At 31.1% G+C, this 21520-nt stretch overlaps 1 protein-coding gene across 1 annotated transcript in view; it reads left to right on the top strand.

Moving 5' to 3' along the window:
* Positions 1-16917, top strand: part of LOC147078707 (uncharacterized) — a 34760-nt gene extending 17843 nt beyond the window's left edge. Inside the window, exon 2 of the mRNA XM_085960500.1 lies at positions 16895-16917. Within this exon, the coding sequence (XP_085816626.1) occupies positions 16895-16917 (23 nt within the window). The remainder of the gene's footprint in view (positions 1-16894) is intronic.
* Positions 16918-21520: the final 4603 nt, after the last annotated feature.

Below are 21520 nucleotides of genomic sequence, written 5' to 3'. Positions count from 1 at the left end.
GATAGATAGGTTTGAGTTTTACGGTACACTTTTAATGAATGACAAGAGCCGGTATCACAACTTGCCAGGTATTTAGAATCATAGTTTGCATTGTGGTCACACTGTATCAACCTGACCTGGCCGTGGTCTACGAATAACTTCTGAATCGGTCTGTATGCGCTTTATGCTTTACTCGCGACACTCTAACTTTAGCAAACCTAGGCGCGTCCGCTGTCTTGAAGTTACTTCAACTAACTGGCTATTCTAAAATCACGGTCAACTGATGATCCGTAACTGAGTTGTACCTGGACTTGTGACAATAACTGGGGATTTGAGGTAAGAGGAAATTTTAGGATGAAAGCGACCATAATTAGCCTAACTACGCTATATTATTGAAACATATCATTGCACTGATTGAAATATAACGTATTATGCACTAATATAACACACATGAATTTTTCAGACCCAGGATTCAAATCAAAAGATCGTGACTTCAGGAACGGACACATTACCATTCGTATATCGTGGGTGATATATAACATCGGTATCTAACATAAAACATATTATAATATTACATTAAGCCTTGAAACTATATTCACTGTCTTTGAGATGGTTGATTTAATCTAACCAGTTGTTGGACCCATCGGGCCGTTCGACTTGATCGCCACAAACGCTTATCTTATTGCCTTAAAAAATGGCCAAGTCCAATTGCAGACATAAAGATCTTTTCTTATAGAACGTTTGTTCTGTTTGAATTAGATTTATTTTATATTACTTTTTTATATAATGATTATAACAAATTAAATTAAAACTCAGTCAAAACACAATGGGGTGCGTGGCAACTTTAGTATTAAGGAACTACTCATGAGACACCATTTCCCGGCATAAAAAACTACTGATGCTTTACATCAAACGTAGGGCCATGTGATCTGCTCGATAAAGACTGAGTGTGGTGTGGGGCTGATGGTTTGGTGGGTCTATATTTATGTTATATTTACTTAGGTATATGCTGCGATGCGGTAATGTAAATCAGTCTCCCGACATATAACGCATTTGTCCGGCACTACACTTAACCCAGCCAGAGCTATCTAGTAATTACAATGGGTGAAAAGGTGAACGAGGCATTAATTAGCTTAAACTTTTTGCATAGAAAAATAAGTAAATGATCCTATTTTTTTTATTATAATATATTCTGGAAAAAATATTTTTAAATGTAAAAAACTTTAAAGCTTTTTTCAATTTCAGAATATTTTTTTCCATTGAAGTACTGTTGACATTTTTCAGGATGATGTTTGATTGGCAAATTCACATAGTCATTCGGACAACACAATAATATGATTGGTCTCGAACTGCATGCGAACAACTTGTTAATTGCGCCAGACGTACGGTAGTCAATGAGCATTCAATTAATGGTAAAATTTCTGCACAAATATTTGACATTGCGTAATAGATGATCGATATTATTTTAAAGCTAATTTCAATTTTTGAATGACGCGTGATTTTCGATATATATATAAATTCGGCAAGTTTTAGAATTCACATATTGGTTGCGCTTTTTGCAGTGGACTATAATTTGAAAATGTGGATTACGGATCCAGGGAGGGTTGTTTAAACAGGATGCTAGATACTGACCTTTTATGTTGAGAGGGCTGGCGCGTGCTGGAGCTGGTTCGGTGTTCACGCACTCGCGCACTGTAAACGGACGGTTTGGAATGTCACTTTCACGGTTTCATTTGAGTTTTGCGATAAATAATGATGACTAGTTCAGGATGGATAATAGACTCGATGTTCACTCAAACCGTATCATATTTAGCTAAACAAAGATCGAACAAATACGTTTTGGCTGGGTTACTCTCTGTAGTTAATGCGGCTTTGATCGTATCGTACTTATGACCTGTGACTGCTGGTCGCCCGGTCTTGCGACAATAACTGGGATTTTTGGTAAGTAAGAAAAAAGGAACGAGGGCTACCATAATTGGCCTAACCAGACATTAGTCAAGAGGATGAGCATGAGAAAATTTCATTGGCAAGCGTCTACTTTATAAAGACTTGATCAATAACATTTTCTTGGCATGGGGGAACATAATAATATGAACTAATACAAAATCTACCCTGCCCCATAAAAATTCTTTGCAATAATCAATGCTTAAACTCCTCATCTGAAACCTAAAACATCATAACCTGATCGAAAACACAATCATATTATAATACAAAATAAGAAATTATTCCGACTTCCGGAAAACGTTCATCACTTAGAAGTTTTGTATTCCTTACATCTAGAAATAAAAAAAATGCCTAACCTTGAAATATTTTGGGTGAAATTTTGAAATCCTAACAGTAAAATGCCGAGATGATGGAGATTATTTTTAAATATTTATCAGTTGAAAATGCACTCTAAAGACAAAAAAGATAGGCAAATTGGCACGGTCCGAGATGACGTGGATTCGTGTCTAATATATTTTTTGGAATATGTAGCATAAAACTTTCTATAATTAAAAATAAATTACATGAATTACCCTCAGTAATAATTCTCAAAATTTCACGTTAAAATTATTATATGGTTTCTTTATACGGGTGTGTGTATGAGTTTGAGTAATAAGTAATTAAAAAAACATAATCAATCGTTGCTCACATTTCGAGAATTAAATAAAGTTTTAAACAACGGTGTCGAGGAGGGGGTTCTAACGACATGCGGCGTAATTCCAACACATGCGTTAAATTGAATTCATTTCCCATGTCGGCGTTAACAGTTTTATGGCAAAGAAAGGGACATTTTAATTTTCAACTGAATTTTAATTTTCGAAATTATTTTCACTCGGTTATGGAAAATATGAACACGCAGTAATGTCAACTCTGCAAATCTCGGTGTTATCATGGAAAGATAAATTTCATACACATATTATATATTATGTATTTTCTCATATAAATATAATATTCAACAGCAGTATATTATATTGACTTATATCTAAATTGCTGACTGTCGACGTTAAGTTTATATTTTTATGGTTTTTTTTAAACACTTTAAGAATCTTTTTATCCTCTCTTACTAATTATTGGGAAAATTAGAGGTGTTTTATAAAAGTTTTATATATTTGTAAATATCTTGACAAATCAACCTCCCAGCAGGTAGCTATATAGTCAAATAACAGGAAAGATGATAGATTTTACCAAGTTTTTATTGGCTCATATTCTTGTTTGTCCAAGATTTGTATTGGACGATTGAAGATTTTTAACTTACTTCTCAACTAGCTAGACATTTTAAACTTTTAGAATATATTAGAACACGACGACAATGCATTCTTTTAATACAGTTGTCCATCTTTAAGCGGAATTGAATTCATTTTCAGTTAATTCTGTTTTGCATGTTTCGGAAAAATTTCATAAAATTAATATTTACTACTCACTATTATTGATTGCTAAGGGGTCATAGCAACTATATTATTAATATATACCTGCGTTACTATGGAAATCAATATGAAATGTCAAAATGACATCTCAGTATTCTTTAATATTTACTTAGCATTTCTATCAAGTACAAAAAAAGTATTTATTAATACATAAAATTGTCAAGTTTATATGAATCAACAGAAAATTTTGAAACGTGGTATATAAAAAGTTCTTTTTATCTTGTAATTATTTTGGGTTATTTGTCATTTATGTAACGGAGCTGCTATACATATTATATATTATTACTATCTAGTTTAGAATTCTACAATCATACATGCTGCTAATAATATATTAATTACTGTAAGCATGGCCCCCACATCCTGAAGCAGGCCTCCAAATTACTAAAAGCGGGACTACAAATTGTCTAATAACCGTGTTTGCATAAAATAATAAAATGACTATGATTTTTTGTGATCTCTGATCCTAATAGGATCATAATTATGGGCCTCCACAGAGTAGAGGTTTGTATTAACAGATTTTGTTTTTTACACTTGCTCAACCTATTAGGTCCATACCCTGACTCACACACAAATTGAAAAACAATATGTGTACTTGTACACCCACGGTTAGCGTTGGGCCTATGAATTTTGGTATTCTGTAATCACGATTTAATAAGAGTTAGTTAAATATAAATAACTTTTATTTATTGATCATATGTCAAATAACTATAGCATTCACTCTAGTAAAACAAGTTTTCTTAAATCGCCAATACAGAGTACCTACACCAAATTAGTAGGTAGAAAAAATATCGGCATGTCATAGTTCAATATTTTGATAGGTACGATGGTATGCTTTTTCTTTCATATCATGCAGTGAACCGCATCAATATTGCCAACATACTATTCATTTGGCAATTGTCCAGTCATCCTGGCGTTCAAATTGTATTTTCATGTCGGCGTCGTCAAATTTTCTATCCTCAACTAAATTATAATAGTATTAGGTACTACGATAGTAAAATAGTTAGTAAAGTAGATAGATAAAACAAGTGAATAATTAATGAAGCAGTGTTAGTCAGAATTAAATTACCTATATATTTTGAAATCTTAATTGTCTTTCCTGTTACAAAATTACAAAATACAAGCAAACTATAAGAATATATATTTTTTTTAAATATATACAATTCGACTTAAAATTATTTTCATTTTTATTAGTCCTGCACAAATGGTGTTAAATAAATTGGCATCGGATTTTATAGTCAGCAAATTTTTGTACGTAACTTTTCGGTCTACAGTTTGTTTAAGCCTCGTGAATGAATTGAATGGACACATTTGCGTTGGATTTTCCAATGTATTTTTTAGTATTTATAACCTACACTATTATTTCATTGTAGGTGTAAATAAATGTAGAGATTAAAATACAAGCGTATAAATGGTCTCACACAATGAGTGAAGAATGTGCCATATTGTTTTGTTGTGTTAAGCAAGAGTACAATTGAATTTAAATTCCCATTTAACAAAAAATTACCCTGTTGTCATATTCTATGCTATTTTTTGTTTCAAAAAACTAATTTTTTATGTAACTGTGAATATTTTTTTGTAGAGTAGAGTCCTTGATGACCAGCAATGACACGTGCAGATTTTTGAATTATATGTAGGTACATATATACCTACTTGCCTAATTTAAAATGTATCCAAATATTTTTGTCAGTCGCTCGCGAGCTTAGGAAGTTGCCAGGTGTATTTTTAAATGTATCTGAAACCGTGGAAATATTTCTATTGAAGCAGGGGTAGCATTTAAATTAGATTTATTAGTATATATTTTGTCGGTAATGTAGCTATACCACACATTTCTTAGATATTCATGTCAGAAGGATAATGAAAAATATTGTATTGAAAAAACGGGACGGCATTTTATCTAGGGACGTCACTGCTTTTATCCTCTCAAGACGTGGCTGAAGTGCTGTAGTTTTCTGTTTTTGATATTACGCAGAACTTATCGGTCTTTTCCAATTCATCATACGATATCACAATATATCACCTTATCATTCCAAAGAACATTGAAGATTCATTCAGTCCTAACTAGGATTGAGAGAACCAGGAAACCATGCCTAGGCTCAGGTCTAGATTAAGCTTATTCTACGAAAGGTGTATGTGTATTCATAGTGTATTAATATTAATATAATAGAATGGTTTTTAATTTCTTCAGATAAGTATTTTTTTAAGTAAAGGTACTTTCAAATCACTAGAATTTTTCTCCGTTTACTGGAGCTTTCCTTTAAGGGGAGGATTTATGTTTTCTAAGTAGTGATAATCATTAACTGTAGATTATTATCTCAGACTCGATATGAATAACATTTAATTAAGTAGTCTTATAGGTATGTGAACATGCCAAAAGTTTTTAGTTGCAATAGCTAGAAATAGAGTTTGTAAGCAAACGATACTAATGAAAGTTTAACGCTTAAACTTTATCTTCACCCAGAAAGCTCATCGGATCCTTATTTTATCCCCCTGGGCATAAATTGTTAGACATCAGCACGTTATTTACCTACACAGGATAAGTATTTTTAGCTAAAACTTTTTATTTAAAAGTATCAAAGTGCTAATATTACAAACTTTATGAAATTTATTTAATCTTAAATATTCTATTACGGTTTAGTATTGTAAGTTCCATCGGTGAAAATATGTCAAACAATCGTGATTAAAAATAATTTAAGTAAACCATATTTTTTAATATCTGTATTCAATTCAATTTATTTTTTTAACATATTGTGGACATTACAAAATCTTAAGACGTTCACATTGTGACATGAAATATTATTGTAAAGAAGAAAAAAAGTAATAAAAGTGAAAAATGAAAATATAAAAAGGGAACACAATAATATAAACATACAAAATCAGCGACAATACAATTTAAACATCACGTTTGCTAAGGATACCCTATTTTAAGAATTTATAAAATAGCGTCCACCTAAACTCACCCTTACGCAAGTGGAATATATCAACACCCGAAGCGATTTGGTTGAACATAGTTATCGCTCTCCCAATTGGCATTACCAGTGGCAGGTTGGTCCTGCACCTTGGCAGAATAAACAACTGATGCTCTCTATCTCTAAGATAGTTATCAGGGACACACAGGTCAACACTATCCATAATGGCATAGTTTTCATTTATACCTCGTATAAGTTGAAAAAAATACGTAGCTAAATAAAGATCTCTTCTAAATTGTAGACTGCAGTATGTAAGAATAACTAAGTATTATATTATATAGTCAAACCACGCTGCATCCTGGTAGATATTGACTTGTTATTATTTAAGGGAAGTTTTATTATAATAAGTGAGACGACTATAGAAAAAGAATTTTCCGACTCAAAAATTTCAGAATGAGTTTCAACCCCTTTTTATAAAAATAGGTAGTCAAAATCATTGCCAATATTTAATAATGATTATGGTATATAAATAAAGCTATTAATCAAGTCGTTAATTACTTCTTGTCTGATAATAAGTTTGTCATTATTAAAAAATATGATACATCAATTTTTAAAATGCTTACAGTATGTCATGTATATTTAGGTAGATAGGTGTTCTCAGGACAATATGTTTAAATTGAGAATATCTTTCATAATACAGCTTGCATATACAGTAAGTTGCATTGTGTTGATCACTAGCTATTCTCATGTAAGGCATACCCACTCAACGAGATTCTACAAACTGAGGAAAATGAGGTAGCCTAGTAACGTCATGGAAAATTGGCAGGAACATACGATTCTAAAGCCTACAGTCATTTTTTTAAAAATTTGTGTCGATAATTTGAGCGAATGATTAACAACTAATAACAGCATTTGCTGCGTCCAACGCAACTGGTGCGTTGCCCATCAGGTGGCCATTAGATATAATTGACATGTTTTTTCAATGGGGTCATTAAATATTAATACTTTGGACGCGGAAGACGCACACGGCGCGTAATGACCAGGCGGCCGATCGATGTAATTAACGTGCATTTTAAAGGGGGCAATTAAAATCTCATTATCTCTTCAGCAGCGAAAGCGTTATTTAAAAAATCCGCAGTAAATGGGGTTACCCATTTCTTTGGAAAGTGACTAAAATCTATTACTATACTGTAGAATGTAAGTATAGTCAATCATTGATAAAAGATTTATGAAAATAATGTCCACAATTTAATTAAGTTTCTAATAATTTAGTGATATTTTTCGGGAATCATTGAAAAATGTTATATAATCGAGGAAATTAAGAACAAATATTAAATAGGTATAACAAGATATAATTAATTTGTGTGAGTATTTAGAGTTTCATACGTTATATTGCATAAAACAAAATCAATAAATTTCGTAGACAGGTCTACGAAGCAGCTACGTAATATAACACATCTGCTACGACGTTACAACTTACTACTAGCTAAAGTGGTGTTGTATTGTAAAGGCATTTCTATTCATACAACCCGGCGCCGCTAGATCGAGTAGAGCACCTATTGTTATGAACGATTTGCATTGGCTAAAACCTAGGAAAGCAATCACAAACTCTTTTCGTTATCAAATGTTTCATTTACAGTACCTATTCAAAATTGTATATATTATAAATGTCACACATTTTCAAACAGAGCGTCAGAGCAGAGCTCGTAATAGGAGCACGGAACAATGGAGGAATGGAGTTTTGCCCGGAGCAGGAGCACCAAAAATGTGTAATGCTCCACTGGTCCCGGATGTTTTTTTTATTAATTAATTTTCTTCCTAAAATAAATGAAAATATTTTATTTGTCACTTTGCAACACTGGAATTATTTGAAATACGGCTACACTACCGAGTGATAAAACATAATCTCACTTTTTTGACAGAAGAGGCAGATAATAAAAGACGATTTTTTGTCGGTTTTGTTTAATAATGAAATGGACAAATAATAAATCTTATTTTTTTTAACATTTGTATACATATAATACCCATTAAAACTTTTTATCTGGTGCGGAGCACGGAGCAGACCCTGGAGCGAAGCTGGAGCAAGTATTAGGGTCCCAGTCCAGAGCGAAGCAACGCAAAAAAGAGTCCGCTCCAACCCCCCCTGTTTTCGAATGCCATATAATTATTATTGTCTTGTTCACTTCCAATATTTTCTTCTTTTTCATCAGGACCTTATGACATGGCTATCACCTTTCCTCATGATAATGCAAGACCTACGGAATTTTAATAAAAAAAATAGTTTACCCAAAAACATGAAGATTTTTTTAATATTTCAACGTATGTTGGTATTTTTTAATTTAAATACAATCGTTTTATTATTTTATTGTAACTATATTTTTTAATTAAAAAAAACCTTTGTACTGTTTTTAGATACGTTTTGATTATTAAAAAGGAAATAATCATTAAGACGTAGTAAATTCATTATAATTTACATATTCATTCGTTAGAAGAATTTTACTCTCATTCTAAAGTCATATTATCCATGATTTTATAATTTCCTTTAATAAAACACTGTTGACGATCAATGCAATAGGCTTGTAGCTTTTTGCTCCCAGTGGGGCGTATGCTAAAAATAATATGTCTTTAATTAATATTAAGTAGTAAATTCATTATAATTTACATATTCTTTCGTTAGAAGAATTTTACTCTCATTCTAAAGTCATATTATCCATGATTTTATAATTTCATTTAATAAAACACTGTCGACGATCAATGCAATAGGCTTGTAACTTTTTGCTCCCAGTGGGGCGTATGCTAAAAATAATATGTCCTTAATTAATATTTGATGACGTCTTCAAACGATGTCAGGAATAATTGCGGATTTATTTGTAACGAAGCAAATTAAATTTTAATTTTCCTTGAATATGTCAGGGCTATTTCTGTTTTGTATTTGATATTATTTACCTACTGAAACCTTTCCTCTTCTACTCTGGTTTCTTTCCATTAAGCAGAGAGTCACCAAGTGAAATTTTAATAATAGATTAAGTGCTTTTTATAGCAATAAAAAAACCTTCGTAGTTAACTAGCTTGCCAACATAATTTTTGTACATAAATTTGACAATTTATTAAAGAGAGAAGGTTTAAAATTATTATTTTGAAGTAAGCTTGTAATTAAACACATAGGTAATACAATAATTGAATACATAAGTTAAAGAAATCTTTATGGTATTCCCTAGAAAGATAAGACAACAAATGTATATGCAGAGTTATGTTCTAGACCGATTTTTTTCGCAGTTAATGAAGCCATATACAAAATATAATATGGTTAGATCAATTATGCTCGCCCTCATCACTGTATTTCCTTCCTACTTCAAATCCTCGTTATTTTCGCAAGACCAGGCACAGCACAGATACGAGTCAGTGGTTGACCGATTATTAATATCATCGACCGCATGCTTACAAACACTTACAACTTAATCCATCTTTGAAAATCAAGTGCCGCCCATCATGTGCCCTAATAAGTAATACCGCACGAGAGTAATAGTGCAACCAGACCACGGAGCTAGCTGCTACAGCATAAAAGGTCAGTGTCTGGCACCGTAACATAACCCTCCTCCTCAGCATCCCTATCCACCATCACAATCATTCTATCAAAATTAATTACAATCCACTTTAAAAAGTGCAACCATAATAATATTATTCAGACCATGCGTGCTACCACCTATGGCAAGTATATCAAACTTGTACACGTTATTGCCATGCGAAAATATAAAATTTTAAAAATCAAACTGGACTGGCAAAAAAAAACTATGTAGCGTCCCGGTTCAAGCCAGTCCGTGGCAGACCTCGGGACTGTCAACAACACACTAACAAGTTGTCTTGCATTACAGTATGCACGTTTAAAAATTAATATTATATACCTTAATCAAACTAAATAAACAGTTAATAAGAGACCACGAGTTTTACCAGATCACATACATAGTCCCACAATGGAGGAGAGTGGGTTTAACCTTATACTACGTAATAATACATTAGGTTACATAACGTACTTGTGTATTATGTGCGATATATACTATGTAATTCTGTGACTCTTTTGCCTCAGAGTATAAGGAAAGGATAATATAGTATTCATCCCTCGATTCAGTACCCTGTTACATTCGTCAAGGGATGTCTGCTGTGCGTAGATTACTCATGTAGCACTGATTGAATCCATGATGTTATTTCACAACACCCGGAATACATGCCTCAGTTATCAAAGACTGATGCGACTGGACATTAAGTCGATGTTGCATTTGTGATGCTATAATATCCGTGAACCTACATTAATATTCGCCAACAATATTGATATTTCAATTTATTCTAGTGAAATAAACTTTAAATGAAACATCATATCATTGTTTTAATGACTCACCTAACTGGATATTTATATTGTACACTGTTTTCTGAAAACATTATATAGTTTAAAGTTGGGTACAGTCTTATTTTTGGTAATACGTTTTTTTTCAGACAAGCGTTTTAGTGGCTCATTGTTAGTCATTCTCATTAGGCATAAAGTCCACTAAAGCAGGCTTGCGGGGTGGGGCGCTCGCGAATTTTCTATGTGAATCATCGAAAATACAACGTTATCAAATACGCCAGCGCACACTGGATTTGACGACGTATTGTGCCCGCCTGCCCCATGAGTCACCGTTGTGTAGCTTTTTAGCCGGATGAATTAACGAAAATACAATGTAGTCCATTCATTGAGCACGGTGAGCAAAATCACGCTCTGGAAGCGTCGTCGATAGATGGACGAGAAGTCATTATTTAATAACAGAGAACTCATTGTTTAGTTATTGCGTAATTACAAGCCCCGAGAAATAACATATTATTTTTATTGCTTTGTTATGAAGACGCTGATAATAATAATTATTTTGTGCTTCTTGGGCCCCTTATTACATAGGTGAAGGGTAATGCGCAGGTTGGAGGGGGCCTACTCAGTAGTGAGCGCACTGAACGCTTTTTTGGTGGGCTTTATGCCTTAATTGTCTCGCCCAAGTGAGAAATGTTATGATTAGAGCAGGTCTCAGAATAGGAAAAAAAGCTCATTATTTTAATGACATCGTCATACACTCCGGTCTTTCACAGAGTAAAAATAACTTCATTAATTTGATTAACACAATAACTATAACGCGGCTCTTGTAGTCAAGTGCGTAAGGTGCTGGCCTTTCTGGCAGGATTCCTTGCGAGATCACAATAATATAATATTTATGTGATCTTTCAGTGCCTAAATGTTTGTCAATGTTTTACTTCTATTACTAATTAGATTACTATATCAATACAATTATATCAGTAGGCATCATGACCTGTTGTAGTGTGAAAAAAGAATAAAATATATTATGTACATGTGAAGCTGAGTAAAAATTTTGAAAGAAATGAATAAATTTAAAACAGTACTTATAAAAAATATGCCATTAACATTTTTACTATACAGCAATATGATCATAATATTAAATAAGATTGAAGATAGACTTTATTTCTAAAATTGTATCTTTCAATTACGAGAGTAAATAATTTTATTCTAATATACAAGTAAACACATTTTTAATTTTAAGATATTATGGAAGATTTAAACCATTCTATAAAAAGCGCAAAACGTAAAGGAGAGTAAGCCACGGTGAGTGTGCATGGTGCGTAGTGGTACTACAAACGTGGTCTACGCGATCACATGGCGGGAAGTACAAGATGTGGTGATGGACTGAGAAAGTGACGCAATCTTGTGCTTGCCCTTTAGGTTCCTGACAGTATTAAATAAATAAGTATAGCAATCGGTCATAGTAAATGCACAGGCAGCTGAAAAAAAATTACAATTTTACCGTGTTCATTTTAATTAGTTTTCAATATATCAGAGATACATATAATTATAATATTGAAATTAATAGTATTAGTTTCAAAGTCAATTACTTTCAACTTCGTTGTTTGTGTACTTGTTCATTATAGTATTGTGTTAGTTGATTAACTATCAAAGCCAGTTCTTTCTCTTGGTGAAATTGGGTTAAATTGGAAGTAATGTAGCAAAGTCTGTAATTGTTATATCGGCCGTTATTGATAGGTGTGTTATTTCACCAATAGCAAAAGGGTGGTATCCAAATATTAATCATATTTATTTAATTATTTAATTGTGTACATTTAATATGTTTGACAAAGGAATATTATTTTTGCAATCTTTGAATATGACAGCCAGTTTTATTAAATATGAATACATTTTATGAAGATAATTGATTTTACAACAGCTAGCACTCGTAATTAATATTTTAAAATATTCAGGACATGAAATTCGATTAAATTGAATACATAGTATAATCAACAATAATACAGAACCTCAATCTCCATAAATAAAATTAAAAGCGCATTTTAATCAGATTGATGAATAGCAGAAAGTGTTCTAGAAAATATATATTATATTATGATTTCGTTTCCTGCGCACTCAAACATTTTATTTAAATTAAGTGTTTACATAATATTATATTATTATGACATACGTAGATAGATTATATCTGCAACGTGTGCAGTTTGTACATACGATGAATTTGTGAATATTTTTGTAAACACACAAAAAACGCACAATAATGGTGTAAAATTTCTTCAGGCTTTTATTTCAGTTTATCTCAGAAAAGCTTTTTTATTCTAAATTGCATTTATGGGTAAAACGATATTATCAGTAATTTTAACGGTTTTACTTTTTGATCTGTTTTGAGTGATCAATAATATTATACATTAAGAAAATCTGCAACAAAAGAAATAAATTGAATGATAAAATCGATGGGCATGTTTCAATAAAATTGAAAATACAAGAATACAGCGCGACGACAAAATTCTACACCGATCCACAGTGTAAAATTACATTTTCGAGACTAATTAACAGAAATTAACTCTGGTATGGGTGTATTACGGAGCACTAAGATATCCAATATTAGTTCAACAAGATATTCCGCCAAAGAACAAGCTTTTATTATATCCGGTAATTTCATTTCTGGGAGAACTTTTATTGTTAAGTCTAGCAGACTATTCTTGGTAGTCAACGTAATCTGCTAATGGTGTTCTCAAAAAGCTTTCATGCAGCAGTTTTCCATGAAGTATGAAAGTAATAAAATTCTGCATACTCTTACATAGATAATATTGAATTAATAAAATACTTCTATACATTATATAATATACCCGGTTGGGAAAGTAAAATTTTTATAGAATCGCTGCTAAAATTTCTTGTATATGTTTTAAATACCTTGTAAAAGTTACATTATTATTTATAAACCTACCGTTTTTATTACAATTAAAATATTTCATATAAATACTAGCGTTTGTACCCAGCTTCTCTTGGGAGTTTTTCTTATCGTTTGGGTATTATTACTGTTTCCATATTATTTTATGAAACACAAAAAAATTGTTAGGTATTTTTTTACAGAGTTTCAAGACTTTATTTTGATTGCGTATTTACTTTTCGTCGAATGTAATCCTTCAGCCTTTCAGATAAATAATCTTTTTTATGAAATTATTCTCATTTGCTAGTAGGTTTTTCAATCATCCACTCACTATACCTATTGCATCATTACATCAAATTGACAATGAAAAAATAATTCATTACGTAAGTTATTTCTTGTCACATCGAACGATTGACCTTGTTACTTAATTGCTATCGATATAAATTGAAATCAATGGGATTAAAATTATTTAAAATAATCGATAAATTCCATCAGATAATTTCTAATTTCATGTTGTTTGTTAGTTATAAATGTAATTTTTTTGGAGATATCAGACATTAAATGAGCGTAGTTATATGCAAAGCAGCCAAGCCACACAAACCTCAAACAGAGATAGAAGCACTTTTATATAAAGTGTGTTTTTTTTAATCCACAAAGCCTATGTATACTATTTATACCTTTTGAATGATAGATAATATATATTTATATGATTTTGTGTAACTTATAAAGAGATAAAAGCATAAAATCTATGAAATTTTGGTGTTTTAGCAGTCCAGGCTGTTTTGTGTAAAAGGGTTTTTTAGAATGTTCATTCTTGGATGCAGCCAACTCTTATTTTTGTATGAAAAATCGTTATTTTTGCATATATTGTCTTAAAAAATCCTTCTAAGTTATTCAAGTATTATGGGAGTTTCAAAATTCTGAAAATAATTCGAAAAACTTGCTGGCACTATTTTTTATATGAAAAATCTGTATATTATACATAAAATAATAAAATGAAAAACATATAACGTAATTGAGAAAATAATGTTTATTATTTGAATGTAGAAAAACACACCTTACAGTCAGGATTTTAATAATTAGGTAAGTACATAATATTATCATTTGGCTGCTTTTTGCAGAACGAATATGGCATATTTTAAGAACGCATTTATATGACATTTTGCAATTTTTGGTTGCTTTATGCAAATCGAAAATATCATATTCTGCAATTTGCAAAATCTTTAAAACGCATTTATAAAAGATTTCGTATTACAGCAGCTTGGTTGATTTGTGCAGAACGTAAAATAAACGTGTGAGATTTTGGAAATCACAATAACTCTTTTTTTTCAAAATTATGGCTTGGCTGCTTTGTGCATAACTACACTCAAACGATAATGTCAAGAAATTTTAAGTTTTTTATAATTAAGAGTTATTCTTGAAATTAGTAAAAATCTGACAATTTAGACATTTAATTTACTAAATTCAGATTTCAAAATCAAAATATAAAAGAACAAGAGATAAAATACTTCTTAATAATAGTATTTTGGTGGTCTACCACAGACATTCATGACTGTATTGGAAAACCGTTTTATAGGGCTACAGCAACCAAAGTTTTTTATGCGCCAAAATGAAATATTTATTGTTACAAAAATATAATAATAATTGAAATAATATAAAATTTTATTGTTTGTTATTTTAACAATATATATTTGCAGAAAAGGAAACAAAATGATGTTTTATTTATGGATATTATTATTTGTAATACAGAATTCCTATAAATATTTAATATTGAACGACATTTTTTTTATTTATCTATCTATCTAACCTGCAAGGCAAAAGATTGATTGGTATTTCTGAATTTTCCAATAGATACCTCAATTCAAAAAGATTGACACGCTAGTCAAATTTTATTGAAAATTAGCCCTTTTGAAGGCAATTTTTAGGCCAATAACTCAGAAACTGTGAAAAAAGGGTATTTTTAATAATTTGAATGATAAAAAGCAATTCCATTTAAATTATGTATTTTGATGCGTTGATAAAATCACCAATTAGTATGTATTCAGTTTTCAACAAAAAAATCAGAATAATATTTATTGAAAAAGGGTGTAAAAGTAAATGTATTTTTTAATTAACCATTTCTTTTATTCAACGAATAATTCAGAAGATTTTGTAAATGTAACATTCCATTAATTATTGAACATACATAACTTGAAAACACCTCAGAAACCCATCAGAAAAAATCAGTCAATAATAGCGCAATTTGATAAGCATGTCATGTATCACCTACTTGTTTAAATTGTCGTTATTAGATAAGAGGCATGTAGCATAATTAGTAATGCACAGTTGGTGCGATACCAGTGGTTATACGGGTTCAAATTCCGTCGAGCATTGTATTTTTTTCAAATATGATTTTTTCTAGTGGCTATAATTATATCTGAGGTGTTTTCAAGTTATGTATGAATGTAATTGTATTCAAAATTATTAATGAAATGAATGTTTTTGTTTGTATATTGTTTGCTGATTTAATGAGATAGAATAATTAGCTATTAAATATTATTTTATAATACTTGTTTAGTTCACAAATAGTAGTTGCTTGCTTATAAAAGCTAATAAACGTATCTTGTAAAAATATAATTAATTTCGACATGCAGTGAGTAAAAAACCTCTTACTATTAGAAAAATAGATTGATGAAAAGTATTGTGTTATAAATTATTATTATAATATTGAGGACCGACCTTTGGTTTAAGCTTCCGATATAAAAACATTTGGATTAGACAAATTTCGTAACAATGAAGTAGTATTTACGTTTCAAATGCATTTATTATGTGTACCTTTCAGATAATTAGTTATCTGATGGCCAATGGTAAATGATTATCTTCTCCGGAGTCGTTTATCCTCATTGCTGTAGATCATGACGACTATTAAATAGAATGACTCCCTTAGATAAAATACCGACAATTTATTTTAGTTATGAGGGATATTGGGACAAAATATCTTACACCTGGTTACTCTAGCAATCATTTGCAATGTTTCCTTGTCAATCTTGACGTTTGTTTGTATTAGAACATAAAATTAACTTAGAATGGTTTTGTACACCAAATCATTCGCAGTGCTGTATTGATTTGCATGGATGTTCTTTAAAACACTTTTTAAAACATGAAATTGGAACGTTTTGGAAGACAATCCGGCCATTTGGATGACTTCATTAATTATTATTTGTAGAAATGATACTTTACACAAGCAATACAATTCCATGGCAATCGACATATCGGTATTTGAAAATAAAACTCTCGGCAACTAAATATCAGATTTTTAAATGTTGTGTTGTTGAATCTATGGTAAATGTGTCACATCATAACAACATAATAACATTATATGGTTTTATTATATATTTCACAGAATTCGTGAAAGAAGAGACCTGAATACAATTTTATATAACTTAAAATCGAAAGTAAGCTATTATTGCCAGTTTATTTTATACAATTTTGATTAATTTTATCAAACCAAAAATACGTTAAAATTTGATTGAATATTTTTTGTGGTAAGTAAATTTATAGTAAATACCTATTGATAGTGGTCATAAATAAATACATGATAATAATAAATTCACACATGTTTTAAGATTCCAACACAATTTGACAGACATGATTATTTGTTATTGCAGATACAGTGGTTTCCAATCAATGATGGCATTATTTCTAATGACGTATTCTATGTCCAACATACACCTCTTTATCTAGATCTAAATCTAAATTTATGAATTATTTCTAAACTACTAAGAGACCAAGGCATAGTAATTACAAGCAGATCCAAACAGAGGATGATCAACAATGGTGGCACTATGAAAATAAAAGCAGAAAACGCTGGGCTGCATATAAACCAGTCAAAAACTAAGTCTATGGTCAGCACACGCGATCAGGTACCGCTGCAGAATATAGACATAGGATAGCATGCATATGAAGGGGTGGACAAGTTCACGTATCTTGGATCCAGCCTAAATACCCAAAATAAGACAGCAGAGGAGATAAAAATCCGCCTTATCTCCTGGAATAAATGCTGGCATGCCTGCAAGCGACTGTTGGGGTCAAAATTTCTAGGCCAAAGAAGTAAACTTTTTATTTATAAAACAATTATAAAGCCAGTGGTCACTTATGGCTGTGAGATTTGGTGCATAACTCAAAACGACGAAAACAAATTAGCTGTCTTCGAGCGCAAAATACTCTGCAAAATCTTTGGACCCACGTTGGAAAATGGGAACTACAGAATAAAAATGAACCACGAGTTGGAAGAACTGATTGAACAGCAAACAATCATAAGATACTGTAAGTCCCAAAGGCTACGATGGGCGGGCCATGTGGAGAGAATGCCTGAAGTTAGAGCACCAAGGATCATGACAAAGTGGCTACCCCAACGGAAGAGACCCAGAGGCCGTCCAAGAAGGAGATGGGCGCCGTAGAAATGGACTGGCTTCAAATAGAAAGACCCGGTAACTAGAGAAGTGTGGCGAGAGACCGGAGTGAGTGGAGAGCGGTTGTGGAGGAGGCCAAATCCCATTCCGGGATGTAGCGCCGTGGAAGAAGAAGATACTAAGAGACCAAGTTTTAAAGGCATACATGACCAATGAAAGTCCACATTCAGGATAAACACTCGGCATTTAATCATGGATATCACCATTTTTTACAACGTTTTTATTAGCTCGTATTCTTGTTTGTCCAGTACAAATCTTGCAATCGATTTTTAACTAACTTCCTGACTAGATAGACATTTGAAACTTTTAAAATATATCAGAAGACGATGCGATTGCATTCTTTCAATACTTTTAGCCATCTTCAAGCAGAATTGAATTCATTTTCAGTTAATTCTGTTTTGTATGGAAAGTTATTTCAGAGAGGGGGTGGTCCCAGCAACTAAATTATTAATATATTATACGTGCGTTACTATGGAAATCAAAATAAAATGTCAAAATGTCATTTCAGTATTCTATAGTAGTTTGTTTTTTATTTACTTCATACCAAGTACAAGTTTGAGCATATTGAGCATAATAATTCAACAGAAAATTTAAAAACGTTGTATATAAAAAAAATATTTTTTCTTGTAATTATTTTTTTAAATATATATACCATGTTCGATCCTAATAAGGTCATATAGCAGTGGCGAAGGGTGACTTTTGGAAAGAGATAGGCTGTGGAAATGTGAAATGTGAAAAGTGGATGTGAAAAAAAATATACTGGTCAGATATACTTACGGGTAATAAGGAGATAATCCGATACTACTACTGATGAATATGTACACAACACAATGATACACATCACAAGATACAATTATTTTTTATATTTAAAATCAATTTTTAGTTATATCTCATTGAATCCAATAGAAATTATTTTTTTAGATCATTTTATGTATTTATTATTTGCTTAAAGCGACAGACATCGACAATAAACATTTTCCTAAAGGGTGTAGGGCCTACAGTAAGCGTATTCTGTAGCGCTTATAGATTCGGTTCAAATTTACAGACATGCTTGATGTTATGTGACGTCATAGCGATACAAAATGTAGTTTGGATTCCGTCAAAGTCAGCTAAATTAAACGGTATTCTAAATTCTGACGATAGATGGCTCTGAATTGTTTTATATTTTGCATACATATTTTTTATTTACCTATTTTAATATAAATCAAATACTTGAAGATATATTTTTCTTAGAAGGTAGGCTATAAATAATCGCCTAGTATGGAGCCTTTGCCACTGTCATATAGGCCTTCACATGATTAAGGCTTGTATTAACAGATACCACCATAATATAATAAATACACTAAATTTATCCGAGATAGATGTAGTTGCAGAAATACTCGAGGATGGACATCATAGATTCTTTTAATTTATTGTCTTTGCGTTGACCAACTAGTTTATCATGACTTGTCTTCAAAATATCATCTTTAAAAATCTACCCGTTAGTTTGTTTTACTGGATTTGCTAGATCTCTTGATTTTTATTTCACGATGAATATTTTTTTTTAAAAATAAATAATTTATTAAATCAGTATTTTAAATATTAATATTAGTACTATCGACCAAAGGTTATTGATTAAATTCTAACTAATTCCCAATACGATACCATTGTTCCAAGAATAAACGATTATATACCTCTTGAGTGTAGTATTTTTATTGTTTATAATAAATTACTAATGATCTATTATTAGGTTTTGACGATTTATACGCCTATCGGATGTACTGATAGTGATAAGGTAGGGGTTTTTTACAAACACTGACCCTTGACCTAATAAGTAGATGATGAAGTTTTTACCTACTTTATTGTATTAATTTGATATAAATAAGTTGGAATTAACTGTATTCGTTGTCAGTGTGTATTTTCATTTTGATGAGTGCACATAGTGCCTGAAGTTGCCGAAAGGCAAAACCCGGGTCGCAATAGTACATAACTTAAATCCATCAGTATTTTGAACGTTAATAATTTCATGTATTTGCCATGGTTCAGATAATCGAAGTGGTTTGAACAATTCATTTATGTAATACGTTAATTTCTATTGTAATTAAGTATTTTCACCGATAAAATATTTACTAGAGCTTTCGACGTCGCTTATTTTGTGTTAATAGAATAATTGGAAACCGATTTCATTACACTATACAGAAAGTTCAAGTGTCTCTCCTTGTCAAGAACTGATAATTAGTACGTAATCCTTTGTTGTTTTGCTCCTGGTGTATAATCTGGATATGTTTTAACTAGAACACTTACTGAATAATAATATTATTATATTAAGGACATTGAAGAACGCTCTATATATATACATATAGCATAAACATACGTAGGACGATCATTAATAATTTATCTACCACAGTATGAACTTTACTCATGTATTATGTTACCTCTATGAAAGTTATTTTTATGGAGTTTTTAAGTTAATACGTTACGTTGCTTGTGAGGACCTACGCCGCAGATGTCACATTATTTTTTTATCATCTTTATTTCAATCTCACCGCAAATGTTAATAAGCTTATTTTTATTGTGTTTACGGCAAATGATATCATTATTCTACACATGTGCAAATTGCGGAATTTTTTCGCGATTATTTTAGCGGGTGAGATATTTTTCGCGGGTCTTTTCCGTAGCCTCTGCAAGCAGCAAAATCATTAGATTCGTATTATAAATATAAATAAAGTCCTAAAGCCAAGTAGTACAATATATAAATCGCATGTATAAAAGTTAAATTTTATATGATTTCATACAACGCGTTTTATAAAGGTTTTGTCTATAATTGAGTATTTTTAAAATTGATTATGATTTTGGAATATATAATGACTAATGTCAAAATTAAGGGGGGACATGCTCGTCGTATGTCAAAATTGAGTTTTTATTGTATTTTCAAACTATGATCCTGGACACTCCTTAAACGTTGTAGATAATCTATTTATATAATTTTAAAGCCTTATTATCCCTTATATTTATTTTGAACATTTAATGACTGTATAAAGTATTTTTGTTACATAAAATGGTATTCTTTTAAACCTCTCGCTCTAATGTTTTAGAATATAGTCATATTTCGGTACATAACTGTGCAGTGGTGTTAAGATTTTTTACATTTATTAATTTTTAAACGCATTTGTGAAACCATTAGTATAATTTATTACGAGATAATTTTTGTAAAATATTCACGATAAAAAAATATATTGATAATCTCTGTGATCCCAAATTTGACAAGAATTAGGCATTTTATTATTCAAAAAATCGGCAAGATTAACACATTTGAAGATGATTCTAAAGATACTTATTATAAACTATGTCTTCGACTATTAAAGTATGATAAACATCTTATGAATAATGATTGCTTTATCATAATTATTGACCTAAGAATAAGGTAGTGTATTTTTGAAATACGCCAATTCTTTTGTCATTCCCTAGTGGTTAAGCTACAACATACGGCCGTAGCATAAAATTGACAAACTATAATTAAAATAGGGAGTAAACGTATGTTAACGCGCGTGTTTGAACATGTACCTAACCGATTTTTT

The sequence above is a fragment of the Rhyacophila brunnea genome, unplaced genomic scaffold (assembly GCF_057557595.1).
Source record: "Rhyacophila brunnea isolate RB1 unplaced genomic scaffold, BYU_Rbru_1.0 scaffold_11, whole genome shotgun sequence".
Lineage (NCBI taxonomy): Eukaryota > Metazoa > Arthropoda > Insecta > Trichoptera > Rhyacophilidae > Rhyacophila > Rhyacophila brunnea.
Note: the sequence above shows the minus strand (reverse complement) of the source record. Positions and strands in the feature narration are given on the sequence as shown.